The sequence below is a fragment of the Artibeus jamaicensis genome, unplaced genomic scaffold (assembly GCF_021234435.1).
Source record: "Artibeus jamaicensis isolate MK-2021 breed Jamaican fruit bat unplaced genomic scaffold, CSHL_Jam_final contig_1128, whole genome shotgun sequence".
Classification (NCBI taxonomy): Eukaryota; Metazoa; Chordata; class Mammalia; order Chiroptera; family Phyllostomidae; genus Artibeus; species Artibeus jamaicensis.
In genome coordinates this window covers 1,669,503-1,689,203 of record NW_026521220.1, presented here as the reverse complement: position 1 = coordinate 1,689,203, position 19,701 = coordinate 1,669,503, and the positions used below count along the sequence as shown (strand labels likewise).

At 51.5% G+C, this 19,701-nt stretch overlaps 1 protein-coding gene across 1 annotated transcript in view; it reads left to right on the top strand.

Moving 5' to 3' along the window:
• Nucleotides 1-19,701, top strand: part of PI4KA (phosphatidylinositol 4-kinase alpha) — a 106,343-nt gene that overhangs the window by 73,989 nt on the left and 12,653 nt on the right. Inside the window, exons 29-42 of the mRNA XM_053664697.1 lie at nucleotides 2,010-2,129; nucleotides 4,667-4,759; nucleotides 6,097-6,253; nucleotides 6,511-6,638; nucleotides 12,583-12,741; nucleotides 13,034-13,185; nucleotides 14,595-14,702; nucleotides 15,338-15,465; nucleotides 16,412-16,531; nucleotides 16,694-16,773; nucleotides 16,880-17,073; nucleotides 18,043-18,133; nucleotides 18,501-18,668; nucleotides 19,348-19,401. Coding sequence (XP_053520672.1) covers nucleotides 2,010-2,129; nucleotides 4,667-4,759; nucleotides 6,097-6,253; nucleotides 6,511-6,638; nucleotides 12,583-12,741; nucleotides 13,034-13,185; nucleotides 14,595-14,702; nucleotides 15,338-15,465; nucleotides 16,412-16,531; nucleotides 16,694-16,773; nucleotides 16,880-17,073; nucleotides 18,043-18,133; nucleotides 18,501-18,668; nucleotides 19,348-19,401 — 1,752 coding nt within the window. The remainder of the gene's footprint in view (nucleotides 1-2,009; nucleotides 2,130-4,666; nucleotides 4,760-6,096; nucleotides 6,254-6,510; nucleotides 6,639-12,582; nucleotides 12,742-13,033; nucleotides 13,186-14,594; nucleotides 14,703-15,337; nucleotides 15,466-16,411; nucleotides 16,532-16,693; nucleotides 16,774-16,879; nucleotides 17,074-18,042; nucleotides 18,134-18,500; nucleotides 18,669-19,347; nucleotides 19,402-19,701) is intronic.

Below are 19,701 nucleotides of genomic sequence, written 5' to 3'. Positions count from 1 at the left end.
CAACCAAACAGAAAAGAATGAAGAAACAAGAATTTAAAAAAATGAGAGGCTTAGGAACCTCCAGGACATCTTTAAACATTCCAACCACCGAATTATAGGGGTACCAGAAGGGGACGAGGAAGAGCAACAAGTGGAAAGTTATTTGAACATATAATAAAGGAAAACTTCCCCAATCTGGCAAAGGCAATAGAATTCCAGGAAGTCCAGGAAACTCAGAGAGTCCCAAAGAAGTTGGACCCAAAGAAGAACACACCAAGGCACATCATAATTACATTACCCAAGATTAAAATGAAGGAGAGAATCCTAGAAGCAGCAAGAGATAAGGGGACAGTCACCTACAAAGCAGTTCCCATCAGACTGTCAGCTGATTTCTCAAAAGAGACCTTACAGGCAAGAAGGGGCTGGGAAGAGGTATTCCAAGTCATGAAATCCAAAGACCTACAACCAAGATTGCTCTATCCAGCAAAGCTTTCATTTAGAATGGAAGGGCAGATAAAGTGCTTCTCAGATAAGATCAAATTCAAGGAGTTCATCATCACCAAGCCCTCATTATATGAAATGTTAAAGGGACTTACCTAAGAAAAAGAAGATAAAAAAGATGAACAGTGAAAGGACAGCAAACTCACAGTTATTAACAACCACACCTAAAACAAAAGCAAACTAAGAGGACAGCTAGATCAGGAACAGAACCATAGAAATGAAGATCTCAAGGAGGGTTAGCAACAGGGGGGGGTGGGAGGAGAAGTGGGGAGAAGGTACAGAAAATAAGTACTGTAGATGGTAGATAGAAAATAGATGGGGGGCAAAAATAGTAGGGGAAATATAGAATCTAAAGAACTTGAGACACATGGTCATAAACTAAAGGGGGAGAATGGTGGGGGCGGGGGGTGCAGGGTGGAGGAGAATGAAGGGGGGAATAGAACAACTAATGGCATAATCAATAAAATCAAAAAAATTAAAAAGAAAACTATTCATATTTGGGTAATGTCTGGTATCTTTTGGCTCACGTAAAGGAAAGGGACCTTATCTCCTAAGGCTTTAAGTCTAAAGAGACGCAAAGCTTCCTTTCAGTCGCACATGGGTTCAGTGGACAAAGTGGGATCAATAGGGAGAGCTGTTTATTTTCTTCAGCCTGGCTTAAGGAGGAAGTGGAAAATAAAAGGCTCGAAATGGCCTTGGTATGTCTACCAGGTATCTCTTTGGCCTTCTGTGTCCTTCCCCCTGCCCCACCTGGATTTCCTGCCTATAGCACAGCCCACCCTGAGCCCTTTCAGTAGCAAATCTCAACACCTCCCTGCTGCAGGTGCTCATCAGCTTCTCCCCCATCACCATGGATCATGGTTAGGTTTCTGAGGCTCCAGAGACCCTCCAAAACCATTGTTATGCTTTTGTGTGTAAATGCTCTTGTGTGTTTTCCTGAGGGGAGTTGTGTGGTTTTCCCTAAACTCCTTTGCCTGGCATAAAAGGCCTTTCAAACCTGGCCTGTCTCTGGCCTGGGTTTACCAACCCCTTTTCGTGCCCCTTGTACTTGCCGCTTCTGCAGTGTATATCCTGGGGGCCCCCAGAGCAGGAGGCCCCTTTCACCCCTCCAGGTTCTGTCAGGTGTACTGCCTCTACCCTTGGGCCCCCTTCCCTTGGACTCAGGCACTTTCTCTGGCTTCACAGCTGGGCTGCTCGACAGTAGAACCGCCTGCCTACGGACAGCAGGACCAGGGCTGTGCGGCTGCTTCCCCAGCACTTGGCAAATAGCAGGTGCACACAAGGATGAGCCAAGGAAGCAGTGGTTCTCTCACATTTACTGTGTGCCAGCCGCTCTGGGGACCAGCTTCGTCCTTCTGTGGACGGAAGCAGCAGCCTGTTAGAGAGGGGCTCTCGCTCACTGAGGGTCCCATGGCAGTTGGGAGGGGACAGACCTAGCACCAGAACCAGTGTTTGCTTCCCTGCCCCACACCCCAGTTTATAAAGTTATTTTTACCCTTAAAGTAAAACAGCATTTTTTCCTGTTTCAGGAATATCTGAACAAACATCAGAACTGGGTGTCAGGGCTGTCTCAGCACACGGGGCTGGCCATGGCCACCGAGAGCATTCTTCACTTCGCCGGCTACAACAAGCAGAACACAACTCTCGGGGTATGTGAAGGAGTTCCCGGGGAGCAGAGAGTTCCTTCAGCTGTGGGAGCCAGTGTGGGGGGAGAGGGCAAAGCCAATGTGTAGCTTTTCACTGAAGCCACGTGGGCACCCACAGGCTGCCTGTATGAGGGCACTGATAGTGTCTTATCAGTAGATCGGAATCTTGCAAGAGAGCCCCAGGCGCAGGGAGCAGCTGGTCAGTAAAGCAGGCATTTCCTGGCTGTGCATGTTTTGAAAATATTGGTTGATGGAGATCTAAGCTTGATTCATTAATGAGGTCAGATTTGGATATCTGTGACATCTTGATTGTTAGACACAATCAGCAACATTTTACAGTCACGTTGACCTGAAATATTGGTCAGCTTCCTGACAGTGCTGTGTTCCGCAGATGCTGAACTGCTTGCGCCCGTCTCCAGTGTTATCTTGTTCTGCTCCAGATTAACCTAGAGGACAGCGCGTCCACTGGTAGTGCTTTCTGAGTTAAAGCAGTGCCTTGGAGGAAAGCAGCTGGTTGAGATCAGGCCATCTAACTGGCAGCCTGTGCTTTGGTGTCAGCCACCCCCAGGGCCCAGTGGGCGGGGCTGTGTGCTCCCCTGGTGCTTCTGAATGCCCTTGGGTAGGGTGCGGGCGCGGGGAGGCTGCCTGCCTGTGTTTCAAGGATGTGGTATGGCTGAGGTGCAAAGCTGAGCACCAGGGAGGGAGGCCAGCAGGACCACCCTGTGACCTCGGGAGGAAGGAAGGATCCCATTAGCAGGGCCAGAGGAAGCCAGTGTCTGCTTCCCTCATGTCATCCTCAGAACACTCACCCAGAGGTTACTACTGCGTTTGCTCTGGCAGGACCAAGTGGCATTGGCTCAGCTCCCCAACCTGGCTCTCTCCACCCACCTGAGGACACAGACAAAAGCCAGAAGCAGGATTATGGACTAAGAATGCATTTGACAACTTGTAGACCTTCTCTAGGCTATAGTCATCTGACTCGAGAGATCAATTTTGCCTAAAAGACTTCAATATTATTCTCAGGAAATTAGATTTTGTTTAGGTTTTCCCTTTTCTGTTGCTGGAAGACAGAAGGACACTTTTTATTATATGTTCTGATTGTTGCTGTGCTGGAGACCTGGCCTGGGTGCCCCACTCCATGGGAAGCAAAGGAGTCCGCAGGCCCCAGAGTGACACTGCTTTGTCACATGGCACTCAGAGCCCCTTCAGAACGGGATTTCAGGCCAGCAGGCCGTGCTGCCCAGAGAACCTTTGCAGACCAGCAGTCGGCCCTCAGTGCACCGGGCACTGGAGCCGGAGCAGTTACGTACGAAGGGGGCTGGCCCGCCCTGTGGCCCACCAGTGCTGCTTGCTGCCCGGGGCTCCTCGGGCATCAGTGAGCCCCCAGACAGCCTGGTGAGAGAGTGTTGTTACCCGTTTTGCCGAGGGGAGCACACTGAGTTTCAGGGAAGCTGTGTGACCTCCCTGGGGTCACAGCTGGTCAGTGGCAGAACCTGGTCCCACTGCACCTGATGCCAAAGGCTGCTCTGTCTACAGTGCAAAGCCGTTTTAGGTGGCCTTTTTCTTTTTTTAATAAGCCAATTAAAAAGTTTTATGAGAAAATCATATATTTTTGTTCTTGCTTGTGTTTTGTTTTTTCTCAAAATTTATACTTTCTTCCTCTGATCCTCATCATTCCCCCACACACACAAATAAAAAGTCAAAATTTTAACAATTGAGAAATTCATCTTGCTCAGTAGTGTCCGTGTGTCAAGCAGTGGATGGGTCATGTTGGTTGCTGGTAAAAGGCGCTGAAGGAAAGTGTGAGGGGATGATGCACGTAGGCAGTTCTCAGTGGCGCTGGGCAGAGCAGCAACCGCCAGGGTTCAGGAGAGGAGTCGTGAGACCTGGAGCCCTGGAGAGGTGGGAAGAGGCCGAGGCCGAAGCAGAAGAAGTAGGGGACGTGTGATTGGCACATAGCCTCCCCGTCCCGTGGGTCGGCCGTCTCCCCTCAGTGTGCCTCTGTCCAGTCGGCAGCAAGTGGGTGGTTCAGAGCCCCCATAGCTTCGCTGGCTCTGTCACTGCTCTCACTTCAGTCATGTGTACACACACCAGTGCCACTGCAGAGGGGACATCCCATGACCGTGAACTTCACAGCATTTCCATTGCGGTTCACGAGGACCTTCACAGCAAAGTGAGAAGTGTTTCAGTTGCAGAGGCCTGTACACCCCTGGGGGTGAAAGTCATCAGGGCGGCGACACGCAGCTACAGTATAAGCTGCCTTGCAGACAAATTTTGCAGATTAAAACTTAATTTTGCAGATTAAAAAAAAAACTTTTCCATGGGACATACCAGACTGAGGGTGTTCCAAAGTAATTCATTTTATTGACTTGTCAGCACTGAAGATTTTTAATAACCCTGGATCTAAACTTTTTTTTTTAATCTTTATGGGCACTTTATTCAAATGGATCTGAACTTCAACAACTGGACATAGGTTTAGCCGTGGTAAACATGACGGAAACCTTGCATGGCCTGATGTAATTATTGATATCTGTCTGCAGGCAACACAGCTCACCGAGCGCCCAGCCTGTGTGAAGAAAGACTACTCCAACTTCATGGCGTCCCTCAATCTGCGCAACCGCTATGCGGGCGAGGTACTTGTGCCCGGCTGTCCAGGACCCTTCAGAGTGTCCCCTCGTTCTGATGTCAGTCAGCTCCTTCCCAGCAGAAAGTGAACAAGGAGTCTAGTGAACATGGAACTCACTCCTTTTAGGTGGCCTTGGAGGCATGGGGCCCTGGGACCCTCAGCACAGTCTGGAGCGTTTATGACTAACGCTCGCCGCAGGGACTATCCTGAAGGATTCTGTTTTAAGTGCAACTGACACTCATTGAGCACCTTGCAGTATCTGGGGCAGCTGGTGAGCTACAGCTGTACGTACTGTTATTCCTGTTTTACAGATAAACTGAGGTTCCCAAGGTTAAGTAACTTGCCAAAGTCACACAGGCAGAGCAGGGTTGGGAACCACAGCTGGCCACCATGAGGGCCTTTTCTACCACACCACAATTTATGCTAAGTCGCTTCACCTCCCAGCCCTAGTTCCCTCATCCACAAAGCACAGAAGCTAGCCTACATCATTCAGAGGTCCCTGAAAGTCCGCCGATGGCCGGGTCTGAGTGGGGAGGCTCATCTTCCCCAAGAGCTCTGCAACTTGCTTATTCTAGTAGTTGCTTTTCCCATCAGCCCCAGCAGTGGGACCCATGCTCTGCTCAGCTGCCACTGACCCGAGGTTCCAGTCACTGGGAATTGCTCTGAGCGCTTGTTCCACATCTTTTGAATTCCCAGTGGCAGTGAGAAATCTGTACTTGGGAGAGAAAATTATATATGATTTTTTAAATAGTGAAGCTGAGCCCTGGCCAGTAGCTCAGTTGGTTAGAGCATCATCCCGATTCCCCAAGGTTGCAAGTTCAGCCCCTGGTCAGCACACATGCAAGAATGAACCAATGAATGGATAAATAAGTGGGACAACAAATTGATGTTTCTCTCTCTCTCTTTCTCTCTCTCTCTTTCTTTCTCCTTCCCTTCCTCCCTGCCTCTCTAAACTCAATTAATAAAATATAGTGAGAGTGATTTTGTTGAGTCACTGATTAATTCTGAAGGAACTTTATTCAATCCACGTTCATGTGGCCCTACGTGAGTCAGTCCCCAGGCTCAGTACTGGAATGCAAAGGTGACAAGACCACATCCCTGCCCTCAGGGACCATCTAGAATGGTGCGAACACTAATACACATTTCTAAGAGAGAGTTCCCAAAAAGCTGGGAGCAGTGGTGGCATCACTGGCATGAGCCTGCCCCTCTCTGCATCCATAAGGTCTAGTCTGGGACAGGGAAGCATCCTTCGGTCCTGCCTTGTGTGTGGTTAGGAGGCTGCCAGGGCCTCGCCCGTGTGCCTGAATTGCATGCGCCTCTGCTAACGTGGCCTGCTTCTTGTAGGTGTATGGGATGATTCGGTTCTCCAGTGCCACAGGCCAGATGTCTGACCTGAACAAGATGATGGTCCAGGAGCTGAACACAGCACTAGACCTCAGTAATCCTCAGCACTACACACAGGCCATGTTCAAGTTGACAGCAATGCTCATCAGCAGCAAAGGTAAGGGATGAGCACCATGGACCTCGCAGCTCATTTGTAAGCAAGTGTTGGCTTTCAGCATCCCTAGTGAACTAGAGTTCTGGCCGAAGGAAGAACTGGAGCTCAGCCTGTGGAGATCTTTGTGGCCTCTCCAGTGGGTGGGAGTAAAGAAAGACCATTGTTGGCCCAGCTGGTGCTGACCACCTTGCTGACCTTGGGAGGCTGTGGGTTCAGCCCATCATGTTCAAGGCTTCTGAGCATTGTGTGTTTGATTCCAGATTGTGACCCACAGCTCCTTCATCATTTGTGTTGGGGTCCCCTCCGGATGTTCAATGAGCATGGCATGGAGACTGCCCTGGCCTGCTGGGAGTGGTTGCTGGCTGGCAAGAACGGAGTGGAAGTGCCGGTAGGACACTGGTTGTGCTCTGCACTTGAGGGTGGAGCAGGGGGAGAGGTGAAGAGAGCAACTCCTGGCTCCTCGGCTGATGAGCTTGGAGACCCCAGGCAAGCCCCTCACCCTCTGGGACCTCAGTCTCCTTATGTATAAGAGTGTGATATTAATGACTGACCACAGGACAGATGTGGCGACCCCAGAGGACATTTGTTAAAACCTTCCCAGTGGTGCCTAGAAGCTGCTATTTTCCCAAAATTCAGTAGGGGGAGCCATTTCTCTGAGATTGGAACACCTGTCAACCGGGAACGGGATCCAGAATGGTGTGTTCCTCCACAAGGATAGTTCTCTTGGTCTGCTAATTTGGGGAGGGGCAGCCTCCCTGTGTCCACATTTCTGAAGTTTCTACTGGAGAGGGCCCACGGGCAAGGTCATGTATGCCCTTTCAGCTGACCGAAGGAACACCTAGAAAGGGTTTCACAGTCCGAAGATCCTGTTAATTTTCATAGTAACAGAGAATTTGACTTTTTTTTTCTGTTTATAAAGATCAGTTAAGTGGTCAAAAAGGGTGTGTTTTTTTTCCTGTCCCCCAAGGGAAATGAGAATATTTCCAAAGGTGGAATTAGTATGTTCCAGGCAGGTGGTAGTGGCAGCAATCATACTACTTCATGTTATTTTATAACTGCATGGGGTTTGTGTCGGGCACACCATTCAGAGCTGAAGGAAATGTTTCAGTGTAGTTGGCTTTTGCGGGAGTTTTCCTACACAGGAAGAGGCACCTGCCCCTGCCTCTTGGAAGATGTCACCAGTGGCTCCTGGACCTTTTCTAGATGGAACCAGGGTGGACACCGTGTCTCACCTGGCCCACTCCACTCTCCTCAGAGAGTGTGCAGAAGGGCCTGTGGGGGTCACGTTGTAGCCTGGAGGGTTCCGGGCCCAGAGCAGCGCTGCCCGTCTGTGCAGTGTGAGGGACAACCAGGGCACTTTGGCAGCGGCGAGGAGCTGCTGTGAAGATCAGGTGGCTGCCCACCCACACGCAGTGAGCTCCCAGGATGTGTTGGTGGGGGGTGGGGGCTGTCATGGGCAGGCAGGAGTGCCCCAGTGACAGCTGTTGGCCGTGGCCATCACGTCTGCCCGCTTTCTCATCATCCTTTATGTTTTGTGCTCGTTTATTTTCCTAAGACACATGTTATACACCTTATAATGTTTTTCCTAAAAGTCAGAAACCTTTCAAATAAAGAAAAGAATTCTTTAAAAGCCCTATACCTGTATTCTAACATGTTCCATTTCTCATACTCTCCTATAGATGCCAATTTGCGGTTGTTCTCTTTGAACCAAAGAGCTTCCTTTGGCATTTCCTGTAGTACAGATCTGCTGGAAGCAAACTCTCTCAGCTCTAGTTCGTCTTCGCTTTTTTATGCATCCGGTTACTTTTCCGGGATGTAGGATCCTGGGTTGGCATTTTTGTTTTGTTGCTTTCAGCATGTAAATGCCTCCTCTATCGCCTGCTGCCTTGCATTGTTCCTGGGCACAGCCTGCAGTTTTTTGACCACTGTCTCCGTGTGTGCTCTGGAATTCTCCCCTTTGGGCTCTTTTTAGAGTGTTTTCCTTTAGTTCTGATTTTTAGTAGTTTGACTGTGATGTGCTGAGCTGTGGTTTTCTGTGTGCTGTCTTGTCGGGATTCATTGAGCTTCTTAAACTTAGAAATTTGGGGTTCTTCACCAAACTTGGAAAGTTTAAGGCCAATACTTCTTAATGAAAATGTTTTTCCCCATTTTCTCTTCTCAGTTTGAGATTCCAGTTACCTGTGTGTTGGTGATGTGATATTATCCCATAGGTCATTAGTGTTCTTCAGTCATTTTCATTTTTTCCCCTTTCATTTTGGTTCATTTTATTTTTTTTTAACTGTACTTGAAAAATAACTAAATAAAATTTAAAAAACATTTTATTTTTTTAATATATTTTATTATGTCATTACAGTTGTTCTATTCCCCCCTTCATTCCCCTCCACCCTGCACACCCCTTCCCCACCATTCCCCCCCTTTAGTTTATGACCACGTGTCTCAAGTTCTTTAGATTCTACATTTCCCCTACTATTCTTGCCCTCCCCCTATTTTCTACCTACCATCTATGCTACTTATTCTCTGTACCTTCCCCCCCTTCTCCTTCTCCCACTCTCCTGTTGCTAACCCTCCATGTGATCTTCATTTCTATGGTTCTGCTCCTGATCTAGCTGTCCTCTTAGTTTGTTTTTGTTTTAGGTGTGGTTGTTAATAACTGTGAGTTTGCTGTCCTTTCACTGTTCATCTTTTTTATCTTCTTTTTCTTAGGTAAGTCCCTTTAACATTTCATATAATGAGGGCTTGGTGATGATGAACTCCTTGAATTTGATCTTATCTGAGAAGCACTTTATCTGTCCTTCCATTCTAAATGAAAGCTTTGCTGGATAGAGCAATCTTGGTTGTAGGTCTTTGGATTTCATGACTTGAAATACCTCTTCCCAGCCCCTTCTTGCCTGTAAAGTCTCTTTTGAGAAATCAGCTGACAGTCTGATGGGAACTGCTTTGTAGGTGACTGTCCCCTTATCTCTTGCTGCTTCTAGGATTCTCTCCTTCATTTTAATCTTGGCTAATGTAATTATGATGTGCCTTGATGTGTTCCTTCTTGGGTCCAACTTCTTTGGGACTCTCTGCGCTTCCTGGATTTCCTGGAAGTCTATTTCCTTTGCCAGATTGGGGAAGTTCGCCTTTATTATTTGTTCAAATGAGTTTTCCACTGGTGGCTGTTCCTCTTCCCCTTTTGGTACCCCTATAATTCGGATGTTGTAGCGTTTAAAGATGTCCTGGAGGTTCCTAAGCCTCTCCTCATTTTTTTGAATTCTTGTTTCTTCATCCTTTTCTGTTTGGTCATTTTTTTCTTCCTTCTGGTCCACTCCCTTGATTTGTGTTTCAGTTTCCTTTCCATTACTATTGGTTTCCTGTGCATTTCCCTTCACTTCACTGAGTGTAGCCTTCATTGTTTCATCTAATTTGTGACCAAAATCAACCAGTTCTGTGAGCATCCTGATCACCAGTGTTTTGAACTGTGCATCTGAAAGTTTGGCTATTTCTGGGTTGCTTAGAGTTATGGGCCAGGAGCCTTTGAGTTCTTCTTGAGCCCTAATGTTTTGCTCTCTTCAAGCCTGTTATGTACGAGGGGCAGAGCCTTAGGCGTGTACCAGGGCGGGGCAACCCAGGTCGCTGGGTTGTGACTCTGTGTGTGGGGGCAGGTCAGAGAGGGACAATAGCGGTCCCCTCTGCTGCTTCCCGCCACTGGGGCCTGCTCGGTCTGTCTCGCTGCTAGTCCTGGCAAGAAGTATGGGTTCGTGCTCCTTTTCACCTCAGCTTCCCTTAGATTTTATTTTCCAACAAAGTTAGGAAGCTCAGTCATGGAAGGATTTTTATGTCAAACAGGGTGCTGTTTCATTTGGGGTCTTTCAGACTCTTGTCTGTGCCCTGCCCTGCCCCCACCAGTACGTCTGCTGGCCTCAGTTCGCTCAGCCTGTGGCAGACCTCACACACCCACCGGTGCCCAGACCCAGCACGGGCCCGTGAGCTGCCGGGGCTCACTGCTTCCCAGAGAGATCTGCTCTCCTGGGAACCAGTTCCTCGTGGCTTTCCTCTCCCACCACTCAGCAGTCTCACAGATACATGCAGTATCTGCGTATGCGTGCATACGTTCCCAGTTCTCCTCCCTGTTGGCTCAGCATCGAAGGGCATCTGTTTCTTCTCACTCCCCATCTCTGCCTCTGCAAGTATCTGCCGTCCGAGCCCAGCAGCACCCCGTGAGGCCTTTCCGCTTTTCTTCCTGGGTCCTTTGTACTGTTGTATTCTGGTTTCTAATTTGTTCTATTATAGAAGCTGTTTGCTCATTATGGAGAAGGTAGAATGTATGAGCCTAAAGAAAAAACAAAAATCATCATAACCCCAGCTTCAGAGGCAACCACTGTGGCTGTCGTGCTGTCTTTTGCATTCATGGGGTGATAAAGAGCTAGCGAGCTTGTTGATCTCATTTCAGTGTGAGGACACTGCTCATCAGGGTCCAGGCCTTCCCTTCACTACGGCAGTGGGAACTCCGGTTCCTCCATGTGATGCTCTTATTCCTGACTCAGAACAAAGGAAGGAGGCCCAAACTGGTATCTGCTTATACCCCAGTCTCTGCAAAGGCCAGAGTAACTCTTCCTTCTGCTCAGACAGAATTCTCACAGCCATCTGTGACTTCCCTTTTCACACTCCCCACAGACGGTCGTCAGCAAGTCATGTCAGATTTACTTCTTACCAGAAGCTGACCACTTCCCACATCCCAGCTGCTCCTTCCCTGGCCCCAGGCTTTGTCCGCTGCGTTCTGGATTAAGGAGGCAGCCCCTGGCCTCCCTGCTCCCCCAACCGTCCCTCTCCACCTCCACGTGCAGTCAGGGCAAGTTGGTAAAACATGGGTTGAATCGGCCCCTCCCGGGTCCCAGACCTGTCAATGCCGCCCTGTACTCAGGCAGAGGAAAAGGCAGACTAGATTCGAGGCCCTGCAAGGCCGCTCTGCCTCCTCACCTCCATTGCCCTTTGTCCCTCTGGCTTTCCCCGCCGTAGGCGCACTGGGGTCCCTGCTGCCTCTGCCTCTGGTGTGCTCCTGCTCTCGGGTGTCAGTGCTGTCCCCGCTCAGGCAGTGCTCTTCGCAGGTAGCCTTGCTCCTGCGTCTCCTCCAGGGCTTGTCTTAGCCTTCCTCTGCCCACTGCACATGGAGTGTCATGAGTATGCACCTTCATTCACTCTGTCAGGCCCCGCCATGTTTTTCCCTGAGCAGAGATCAGTGTCCAGGGTCAATAGCTTGTTTCTGCGTTCATCTGTGGCCCTGCTGTAGACTGCGTGGGTGTGTTTGTCTCATTCATATTACGTTCCCTGAGCCTAGAAGGCGCTGGCCCAGAGGCAGTGGCCAGAACATTCTTCTCAAACAAATGAGTGGTTGTGCGGCCCTCAGCTCTGGCTCATTAGTGCAGGCAGCCCTGCAGTTTCTCCATCTACTGTAGCACTTACATGTCTTTGCAGAAAACAGGAACCCAGTACAGTGCCTTGACCCCAGGGGTTCGTCCTCCTCGTGTTATGGGCAGCTCGTCCATATCTCGGGCCTGTTGCCCGTGACTCCGCCCCCTATACCGTGTGGTCTTTGGCCTCACCCTCAGGGCCTTGAGATGGCTCCTAGGCCTCCGGGCAGGAAGGAGGGCAGAGGGCCAAGGCCAGCACCACTTGCCATGCCCTTCTTCCCCAGGGCCTCGCCCAGCCGGTGCCCACTTGCTCATTAGTGTCCATGAAAACATGTGGCTACCCCACCCAGCAGAGGCCGGGGTAGGGTACTTGTGACTGGTCGCTTGGCCACCCCCACAAAACTGTAAGGAAGGAGGAGGAAATAAGTACTGGGCAGAGAGCCAGGGCATCTACCGCAGGCACCAAGCCTCAGTTGCCAGCACCCTGCAGGGGGCTCTGGACACCCTGGAAGGAGCTGCCGGGTGGTGTCAGGCCAGCAGGGAGGCAGTTCCCCTGCAGAACCCCTTCCCCTGCCAGTGGCAGCTGCAGACCCCACTCACCTCCCACAGTTTTTGCCCAGCCTGTTTAGTGGCGTGCAGGCATCGTGCCAGGTCCATGTGGGCTGGCCAAAGGAAGTGGGTTCTGGTCAGAGGTCTGCTGTCACCGAGCAGTCCTGGCCACTGTCACACAGAACGTGGCCTGGCCGTAGTTCAAGAACGAGCTTTTTGGTGAGGGGAAAAGGAAGGCTGGGCAGTGGGATCATAGGCGATCTGTGTTTTTAATCCATCCTTTCCTTGGTTTTTCTAAACTTTGTTCAGGGAGCATCTATTCATTCAATAATTAAAAATAATTAGTAAGCACCTTTCTGTCCTTCTCGAGGAGCTAACGGTCCTGTGTACTTGCAGTTTATGCGGGAGATGGCAGGGGCCTGGCAGATGACAGTGGAGCAGAAGTTCGGCCTTTTTTCTGCGGAGATGAAGGAAGCAGACCCCCTGGCAGCATCAGAAGCGAGTCAGCCCAAGCCCTGTGCCCCTGAAGTGACCCCTCACTACATCTGGATTGACGTATGTGCCTGGGCCCCACCACCTCACCAGGCTCAGCTGTGCTCTGCCCACTCTAGCGACGGGTGGGGGTCCCCCTGGGGCCCGTGGCCCAGCAACCATGGGGCTCCAAGGTTAAGGTCGTCTTAGCTGGGGGGCACTGACCATTCCAGCCTCGTCCCCAGGCACCTGCTGGTCTCTCCCTTCTTCCCTCAGACCCCACTTGCCTTCCCGAGCAAAGAGCTCCCCACCAGCTGGCCCAACTGGCTCTGGGGGTGGACCAGCCAGGCCCCAGCATATTGTCCTTCCCTCTCAGTTTCTGGTGCAGCGGTTCGAGATCGCCAAGTACTGCAGCTCCGACCAAGTGGAGATCTTCTCCAGCCTGCTGCAGCGCTCCATGTCCCTGAACATCGGCGGGGCCAAAGGGAGCATGAACCGGCATGTGGCGGCCATTGGGCCCCGCTTCAAGTGAGAGCTCTCCTCCTCTGGTGGGGGGCGGAGTTGCTGATGCCAGGAGCCCTCTCATGGGGGTTTCCTGTGGTCCGTACTTATTTACCAGCACCTGACAGAGCCCCCAGTGTGTTGGAAAATGACTTGGCCACTGCCCCCACTGCACGGGGAGGTCAGGCATTGTTGTGCCCACAGCAGGGGACGCAACAGGAAGCTGATCCACACATGGACCTGGGTTGGCCAAATGTTGAGCGGCTCTCTAAATTGGTTGGGGGTGGGCAGCAGCAAAGTGGTGCCACCATTCTGGTGGCATAGTGGTGAGTGAAAATTAACAGGTGGTACAACAAGCTCAGGTTGGGGGGCCAGCAGTGACCTTGGGCAGGTCACTTTAGCCCTCTGAGACGTCCATAGAAAACTTCTGACCATGGCAATTGCGCGCCAAGTCCTGTGCGAAACACCAGACACACAGGGGAAGGCACATAATTCCCTTTGGGACTTGTGGCCTGGTGAGGGCCTCAAGCCAAGTGCTGTATGACCAGGGGGGCTATGGACATAGCAGGAAGGCCAGCGTAATGTGGGGAGGGATCCGAGCTGGGCCTGCAGGTGCCTGCGTGTCAGGTGGAGGAAGGTGCAGAACCCCATTGGGATTTGCCACCTCTCCTGGCTGTTCCCCTTCCTGCTGCCCACAGGTGATGCCAGCTCTGCCTGCCCCTCCCCTGAGCTCCAGACCCACATTCCTGCAGCCTGCTGGGTGCCGCCCTGGGTTGTGCTTCTCAAACCACTGTGAGGAAGGGCTAGTTCTTCCCTGATTTTAAATCTGTCACCAACCTATACCTTTATAAAATGCCATGAGAATGAATTACTGGGAAAGGATCCACTTAGCAATGTGGGATTGCCGTAGGAATGACTAGGTGCTTCCTCTATCCCCATATATAACTTCATCACAGACCAGCACTGTCTGTAGACGCTTGTTCAGGAGCCCTGACCTGGCAGAACTAGGTCCTTGCTAAATTTTTTTTAACCTGAATTAAACGTTTTTCCTTCAGAGCACCTGTAGCTGACAGCATCTCAGGGGGTAGTTTGCAGATAGCTCGTTCAACGCAGGCTTATAGCCGAGGAAGATTTAACACACACACTGTTCAGTTTACCCCAACAGAAGTGAAGGTTAAAGAAGAACCTCTCCTGGGAAAAACATTTTAATTTAATTTTAAAAAAGAAGAAGACCCTTTCCTGATTCATTTTGGGTATAACAAACCTGTGAACTGCGATCACCTGGCTGATGCTGCAGTCCTGGCAACCTACCTCTCTGTCATCTACAGAAGTGCCCTGAGCCCAAAGGCCCAGTGGTTTGCAGGGTAGACCCAAGCTCCACGGGGGTTTGGTCCAGGCTGCGCACAGCTTTGACTCAGCCCCTGGTTCTCTGTTAGACTGCTGACCCTGGGGCTGTCCCTCCTGCATGCAGACGTGGTTCCAAATGCCACTATTCGCAATGTGCTCCGAGAGAAGATCTATTCAACCGCCTTTGACTACTTCAGGTACTACCCCTACAGGGCTGTGCAGTGTCCAGGGAAAGCCCAGCCCCAGACAGTGCCTTGGTTGTCCTGGACCCTGGGAAGTCACTCACAGGAGGAAGCACTGTGCCTGGTTTATGCCACCAGCTTCATTCAGCAACCCCAACCTCCTTGGATCTGAATATCCTCAGCCCTGTGCTGTTTCAGGTGTACATGTAGCTGACCTCCCTATGAGGTGAACTGTGACTCAGTTCAATTGACTTAAGAGATTAAGTGCATCCTTTTAACTTTCCAATTAATATAAATGGTGATTGCAAGAAGAATTGCAAATAACCTGCCTCCTGGGGCTTTTGCGAGTGTGGGTGGTGGTGTTATACGGAGACAGTTGTGGTTGCACAGCCCGCCACAGCCACAAGCACACCGTTCGGCCGAGGGCAGGAGGCTTCGCTGAGGACAGCGGCAGAGGTGAGCACGAGAGTGCGGTGAGAACATCGCACTTCCTGTGCGGATTAATGAGGTGGCGGCTGCTGCTGATGACGAGCTCTGGGATAACCTCTCATTCAGCTGTCACTGGTGTCGCCTCTCACTGCTTTATGATGTGCTGCCTTTAGGCCCTGACTCCAGGCACTCAACTCTTATCCCCTTGTTGTTGTTTGAAGCTGTCCCCCGAGGTTCCCTACTCAAGGAGAAAAGAGGCTGCGTGAAGACATAAGCATAATGATTAAATTTTGGACTGCGATGTTCTCGGATAAGAAGTACCTGACCGCCAGCCAGCTGGTTCCCCCAGGTGAGGGTGGCTCCGAGCAGTGCAGCTGCTCACGAGTTGGGGGCTGAGGCATAGGGTGGGGGTGCTGCAGGGCAGGTGTGCAGTGGGCAGCCCTGAAGGGGCCAGGTCAGGAAAGCACTAGGGCCCTGCCTGGCCACCGCTTCTCCAGCTCTAGCCGAGGAGCGTGAACGAGCACAGGCGGCTCTGAGCAGGTGCCAGCTCAGTGCTCAGGTGCTCACGGGCACCCACTGCACGTCTATCAGGTCCCTACTGGTAGGACACAGTCAAGCCGACAGGTGATTTCAACCAGAGGGAATCGTGGGGGCACCCCTCAAGGAGAGGTGCTTGGCTCATTGGAACTGGGGAACCAGGACAGTTTTCTGGAAAAGGTCACATGTGAGCCAAGTCCCGAGCTAGCCAGGGTGGATGCCACAGTGTAAGCAAGCAGCAGACCTGCAGAAGGAAACATGTTCTTGCTTCTCTAAGCGTGGAGCTGATTACATGCCGTAAATTAGAGTGAGAAGTGGAGGTGCTACAGCCAAACCCACAGCTGGCACCCTGACTGCCAGGAAGCAGAAAGAAAAATGAAAAATGCAGACACAGTGATTTCCTAAGTCCGCTTCCTGACTCCACTTAGAACAGGGCACACAGCCCTTATCATCTGCCCCCACGGGTCCTCGAGTTACTGCTGTCTTAACAGACAGCAGGATGCTGGGGGTCAGATAACTGCTGCCATTGATCAAGATGACTGCCATATTTGTTTCTTTCTATCTTAAAGGCTGGGAGGAAGAGATAAATTTTACTAAGCTTTTCATCCAGAATGGTTAGATAAAGAACTTCTCAGGTGTCTGGGTTGGCTCTGCAAAGCCGTCATGGGGCGTGTGTCCCCCTGCTTTCCACTGGCTGCCTTATCTCTGGTGAAAATTCAGACACCTCTTTCTAGAAGCAACAAAGTGTTTGCCCGCAGATAACCAAGACACCCGGAGCAACCTGGACATAGCCGTCGGCTCTCGCCAGCAGGCCACACAAGGCTGGATCAACACCTATCCCCTGTCCAGTGGCATGTCAACCATCTCCAAGAAGTCAGGTCAGTTGAAGGTTTACTGACAGGTCCCCCAGGCCTGAGTCACATCTTGGCAGCTCAGATGGTGGACAGAGCGCTGAAAGACAGCTTCCCCTGGGTTCTAGAAACAAAGTGGGCTGGTGACCTCCAAGGAACGCATATACCCGGCTCCTCTTTCCCCCCCAGGCATGTCCAAGAAAACCAACCGGGGCTCCCAGCTGCACAAATACTACATGAAGCGCAGAACGTTGCTGCTGTCCCTGCTGGTAAGGCCCCACTCACCATGCGCCCACAGCGCCGGGGAGGAGAGGGGAGCAGAGTGGCATGTGGGCGTGTGCAGAAGGTACATCGGCGTCTGTCTCATCTCGCAAGGCCACCGAGATTGAGCGTCTCATCACGTGGTACAACCCACTGTCGGCCCCAGAGCTGGAGCTGGACCAGGCGGGGGAGAGCAGCGTGGCCAACTGGAGGTCCAAGTACATCAGCCTGAGTGAGAAGCAGTGGAAAGATAACGTGAACCTCGCCTGGAGCATCTCTCCTTACCTGGCTGTGCAGCTGCCAGCCAGGTGGGCCCAGGTCACACCTGCCTGACAAGGGCCTTACCAAAGGAGCAGGGCTTTCATGGGGAGGAGTGTGACGTGTCTCACCAAGGACAGTCAGGGAAGCAGTATTAGCGGGCTGGTCCTCTTCCCTGGACATTCACCCTGTCCCCCGTGCCAGGATCTCACAGCATAGACTCCCGGGGCCCAGGGAGGTCATGTCGGCACATTCAGGGCCCCAGTCTTACACAAGGAGGAAAGAAAGTACATGGAGGCCTCCACTTCAGGGAGTTGATGTGGGAAGGGTTGGGTTTCTCCCTGGATGTTGTCTTTCAGGGGCAGGCTACTCGAAGGAGGCAGTACTCAGAGGAGGCAGCCATCAGCCAAGGGACTGGAAATGCTCCCGTGGAAGCTCTTACAGGGGCAGAATTCTTAGGTCGATGGAAGCTGAGAGGGACTTCCGAGTCCCCTGTGTTCACCCCCACCAGAGGGAGCGCATCCCCCATGTGAATGTACAAGGCTGGACCATTCTTCCCGTTAGCCCATACCTGCTCACTGACAGCTTCCTCCTCTGGTCTCAGTCCTCTGGGTCTGGACCACAGCCTAACAGTGCTTATAAAAAGTCTCTCTGGTGTTAGCCTAGGGCAGTAATACCTGATTACCTACACCCACCCTCCTGCTTGCCAAGGTGCCTTCTTGCCCATGGATAGGCCCCTCCGGGAGCCAGGGCAAGGGGGTGTTCTGAGGCAAGCATTGTAAAGGGAGGCATCCCAAAATGGTGAGATAGGACGATTCTTGTTTGGGATAGTTCTGGCATTTTATCCTAGCCGATCATAATGCTGTTTATTATAACCACTTGTGTTCAGAGTTACTGCTATGGCCGTAGTGTAGAGTGTTTAGGTATCACTTGGGATTGGTCTATATCCCTCCAGTTCAGGGCTCCCTGGCACCCCTTTGCCGGCAAAGCTGTCCTGACCACACACTCCGTGGCCACAGGTTTAAGAACACAGAAGCCATTGGCAGTGAAGTGACCCGTCTGGTTCGGTTGGACCCAGGAGCCGTCAGTGACGTTCCTGAAGCTATCAAGGTAGCGGAGTTGCATGCTGGGGCCTGGGTTCAAAATGCACAAAAGCAGAATGACCTCTGGAAATGCCTGGAAACTAGAAATGTGACAAAAACCTGGTGATCTCAATGGTATAACGATTTTTCCTAATTTCCTGTGTTTTCTACTTCTCTTAGGAAGCATTTGTATTTCCAGTAGAGAAATATTGACTGTGTTTCACCCTGGTTGAAATTATGCTGATTTCCATAACTTTCAGACGCTTTTCCCACTTTGTTTTAAATGCTTTATAATCGTCACTTTTGGGGGCCATCCTTGTGATGTGGCACAGGACTGAGTATCTCCAGAGGGGCCCGGGACTGCCTGAGGCCAACCATCTCTGTTTCCTTCCCAGTTCCTGGTCACCTGGCACACCATTGACGCGGATGCACCTGAGCTTAGCCACGTGCTGTGCTGGGCGCCGGCGGACCCGCCCACGGGTCTCTCCTACTTCTCCAGCATGTACCCACCGCATCCTCTCACGGCTCAGTATGGGGTGAAAGTCCTGCGGTCCTTCCCACCGGTAAGCCCAGGCCTGCTGGAGCCGGCCTCAGTGGGACTACCCGCCAGTGTTTGGGCACAGAGATGAAAGGCGGCTTTATCTCAAAGCCCGCCATAGGCCTGATTAATCATTGGTCCTCATTTCCATTCAGATAGTCATCAAAGATAGATTTAGGTCTGACTCAGAGGTGTTTTCTTATTGTATTTCTTTTTTACTCTAAGTGGTTGAGTTAAAACAAGGAAGTTTACTTGAGTTTGATTCTAGTTGTGTCCATGTGGGCCCATTGCCCATGACCCCATGTGACAGGCATAGTGAGAGGTGGTCAGTAGAATGTTCCACGGTCTGCGTGACTGGCTCTAGCACACAGGTCTGCTGTAACGTCAGCTCTTGTTCCCAAGCAGGCTCCCAGCAGTGAACGCGGGTGAGCACTACCCTCTCTTCTTGTGGGCATGGGAGCCTTATTCCTTTGGCTTTTTCTCACCGATCATGTGTTTTGAGCCACTGGCCATTTTTCTTGCTGTCCTCTAGCCTTTCCCAGAGTCTCAGTATCCCGGAGGCTGAGTGCCACCAGGGCCAGTCCCCGGCTGGGGTAGGGAGGAACCTGGGGCATCCACCATGTTGAGTTGTTCTCACCATTCCTTGACATGAGGAATTGTCCTTCCTCCCCGGGGTCACGGTCACTTCTCCTCCTTGTTTGCAGGACGCTATCCTGTTCTACATCCCCCAGATCGTGCAGGCCCTCAGGTATGACAAGGTAAGGCTGTGCCTACCCATGCTGCCCTTCAGGCTGACAGCTGTGCTGGGGCGGGGGCCCTCAGCAACAAGGACAGGCTGTGCCTCAGGAGCAGGGCCACCAACCCATGACCATTGTCCCTGAGCTCCTCTCACACATTCCCACCATAATTGGCCTCAGTGTCCATGGCCAGGAGGCCCCCACTCACCCTGAGGCTCAGTCTCACTCTGCAGAGTGAGCATATTCTAGAAGTGTTCTCAGCCATTTGCTCAGGTTGGGCAGCCTGGCCCGGGTTCCTCACTCTCAGCAGCTTTCCTAACT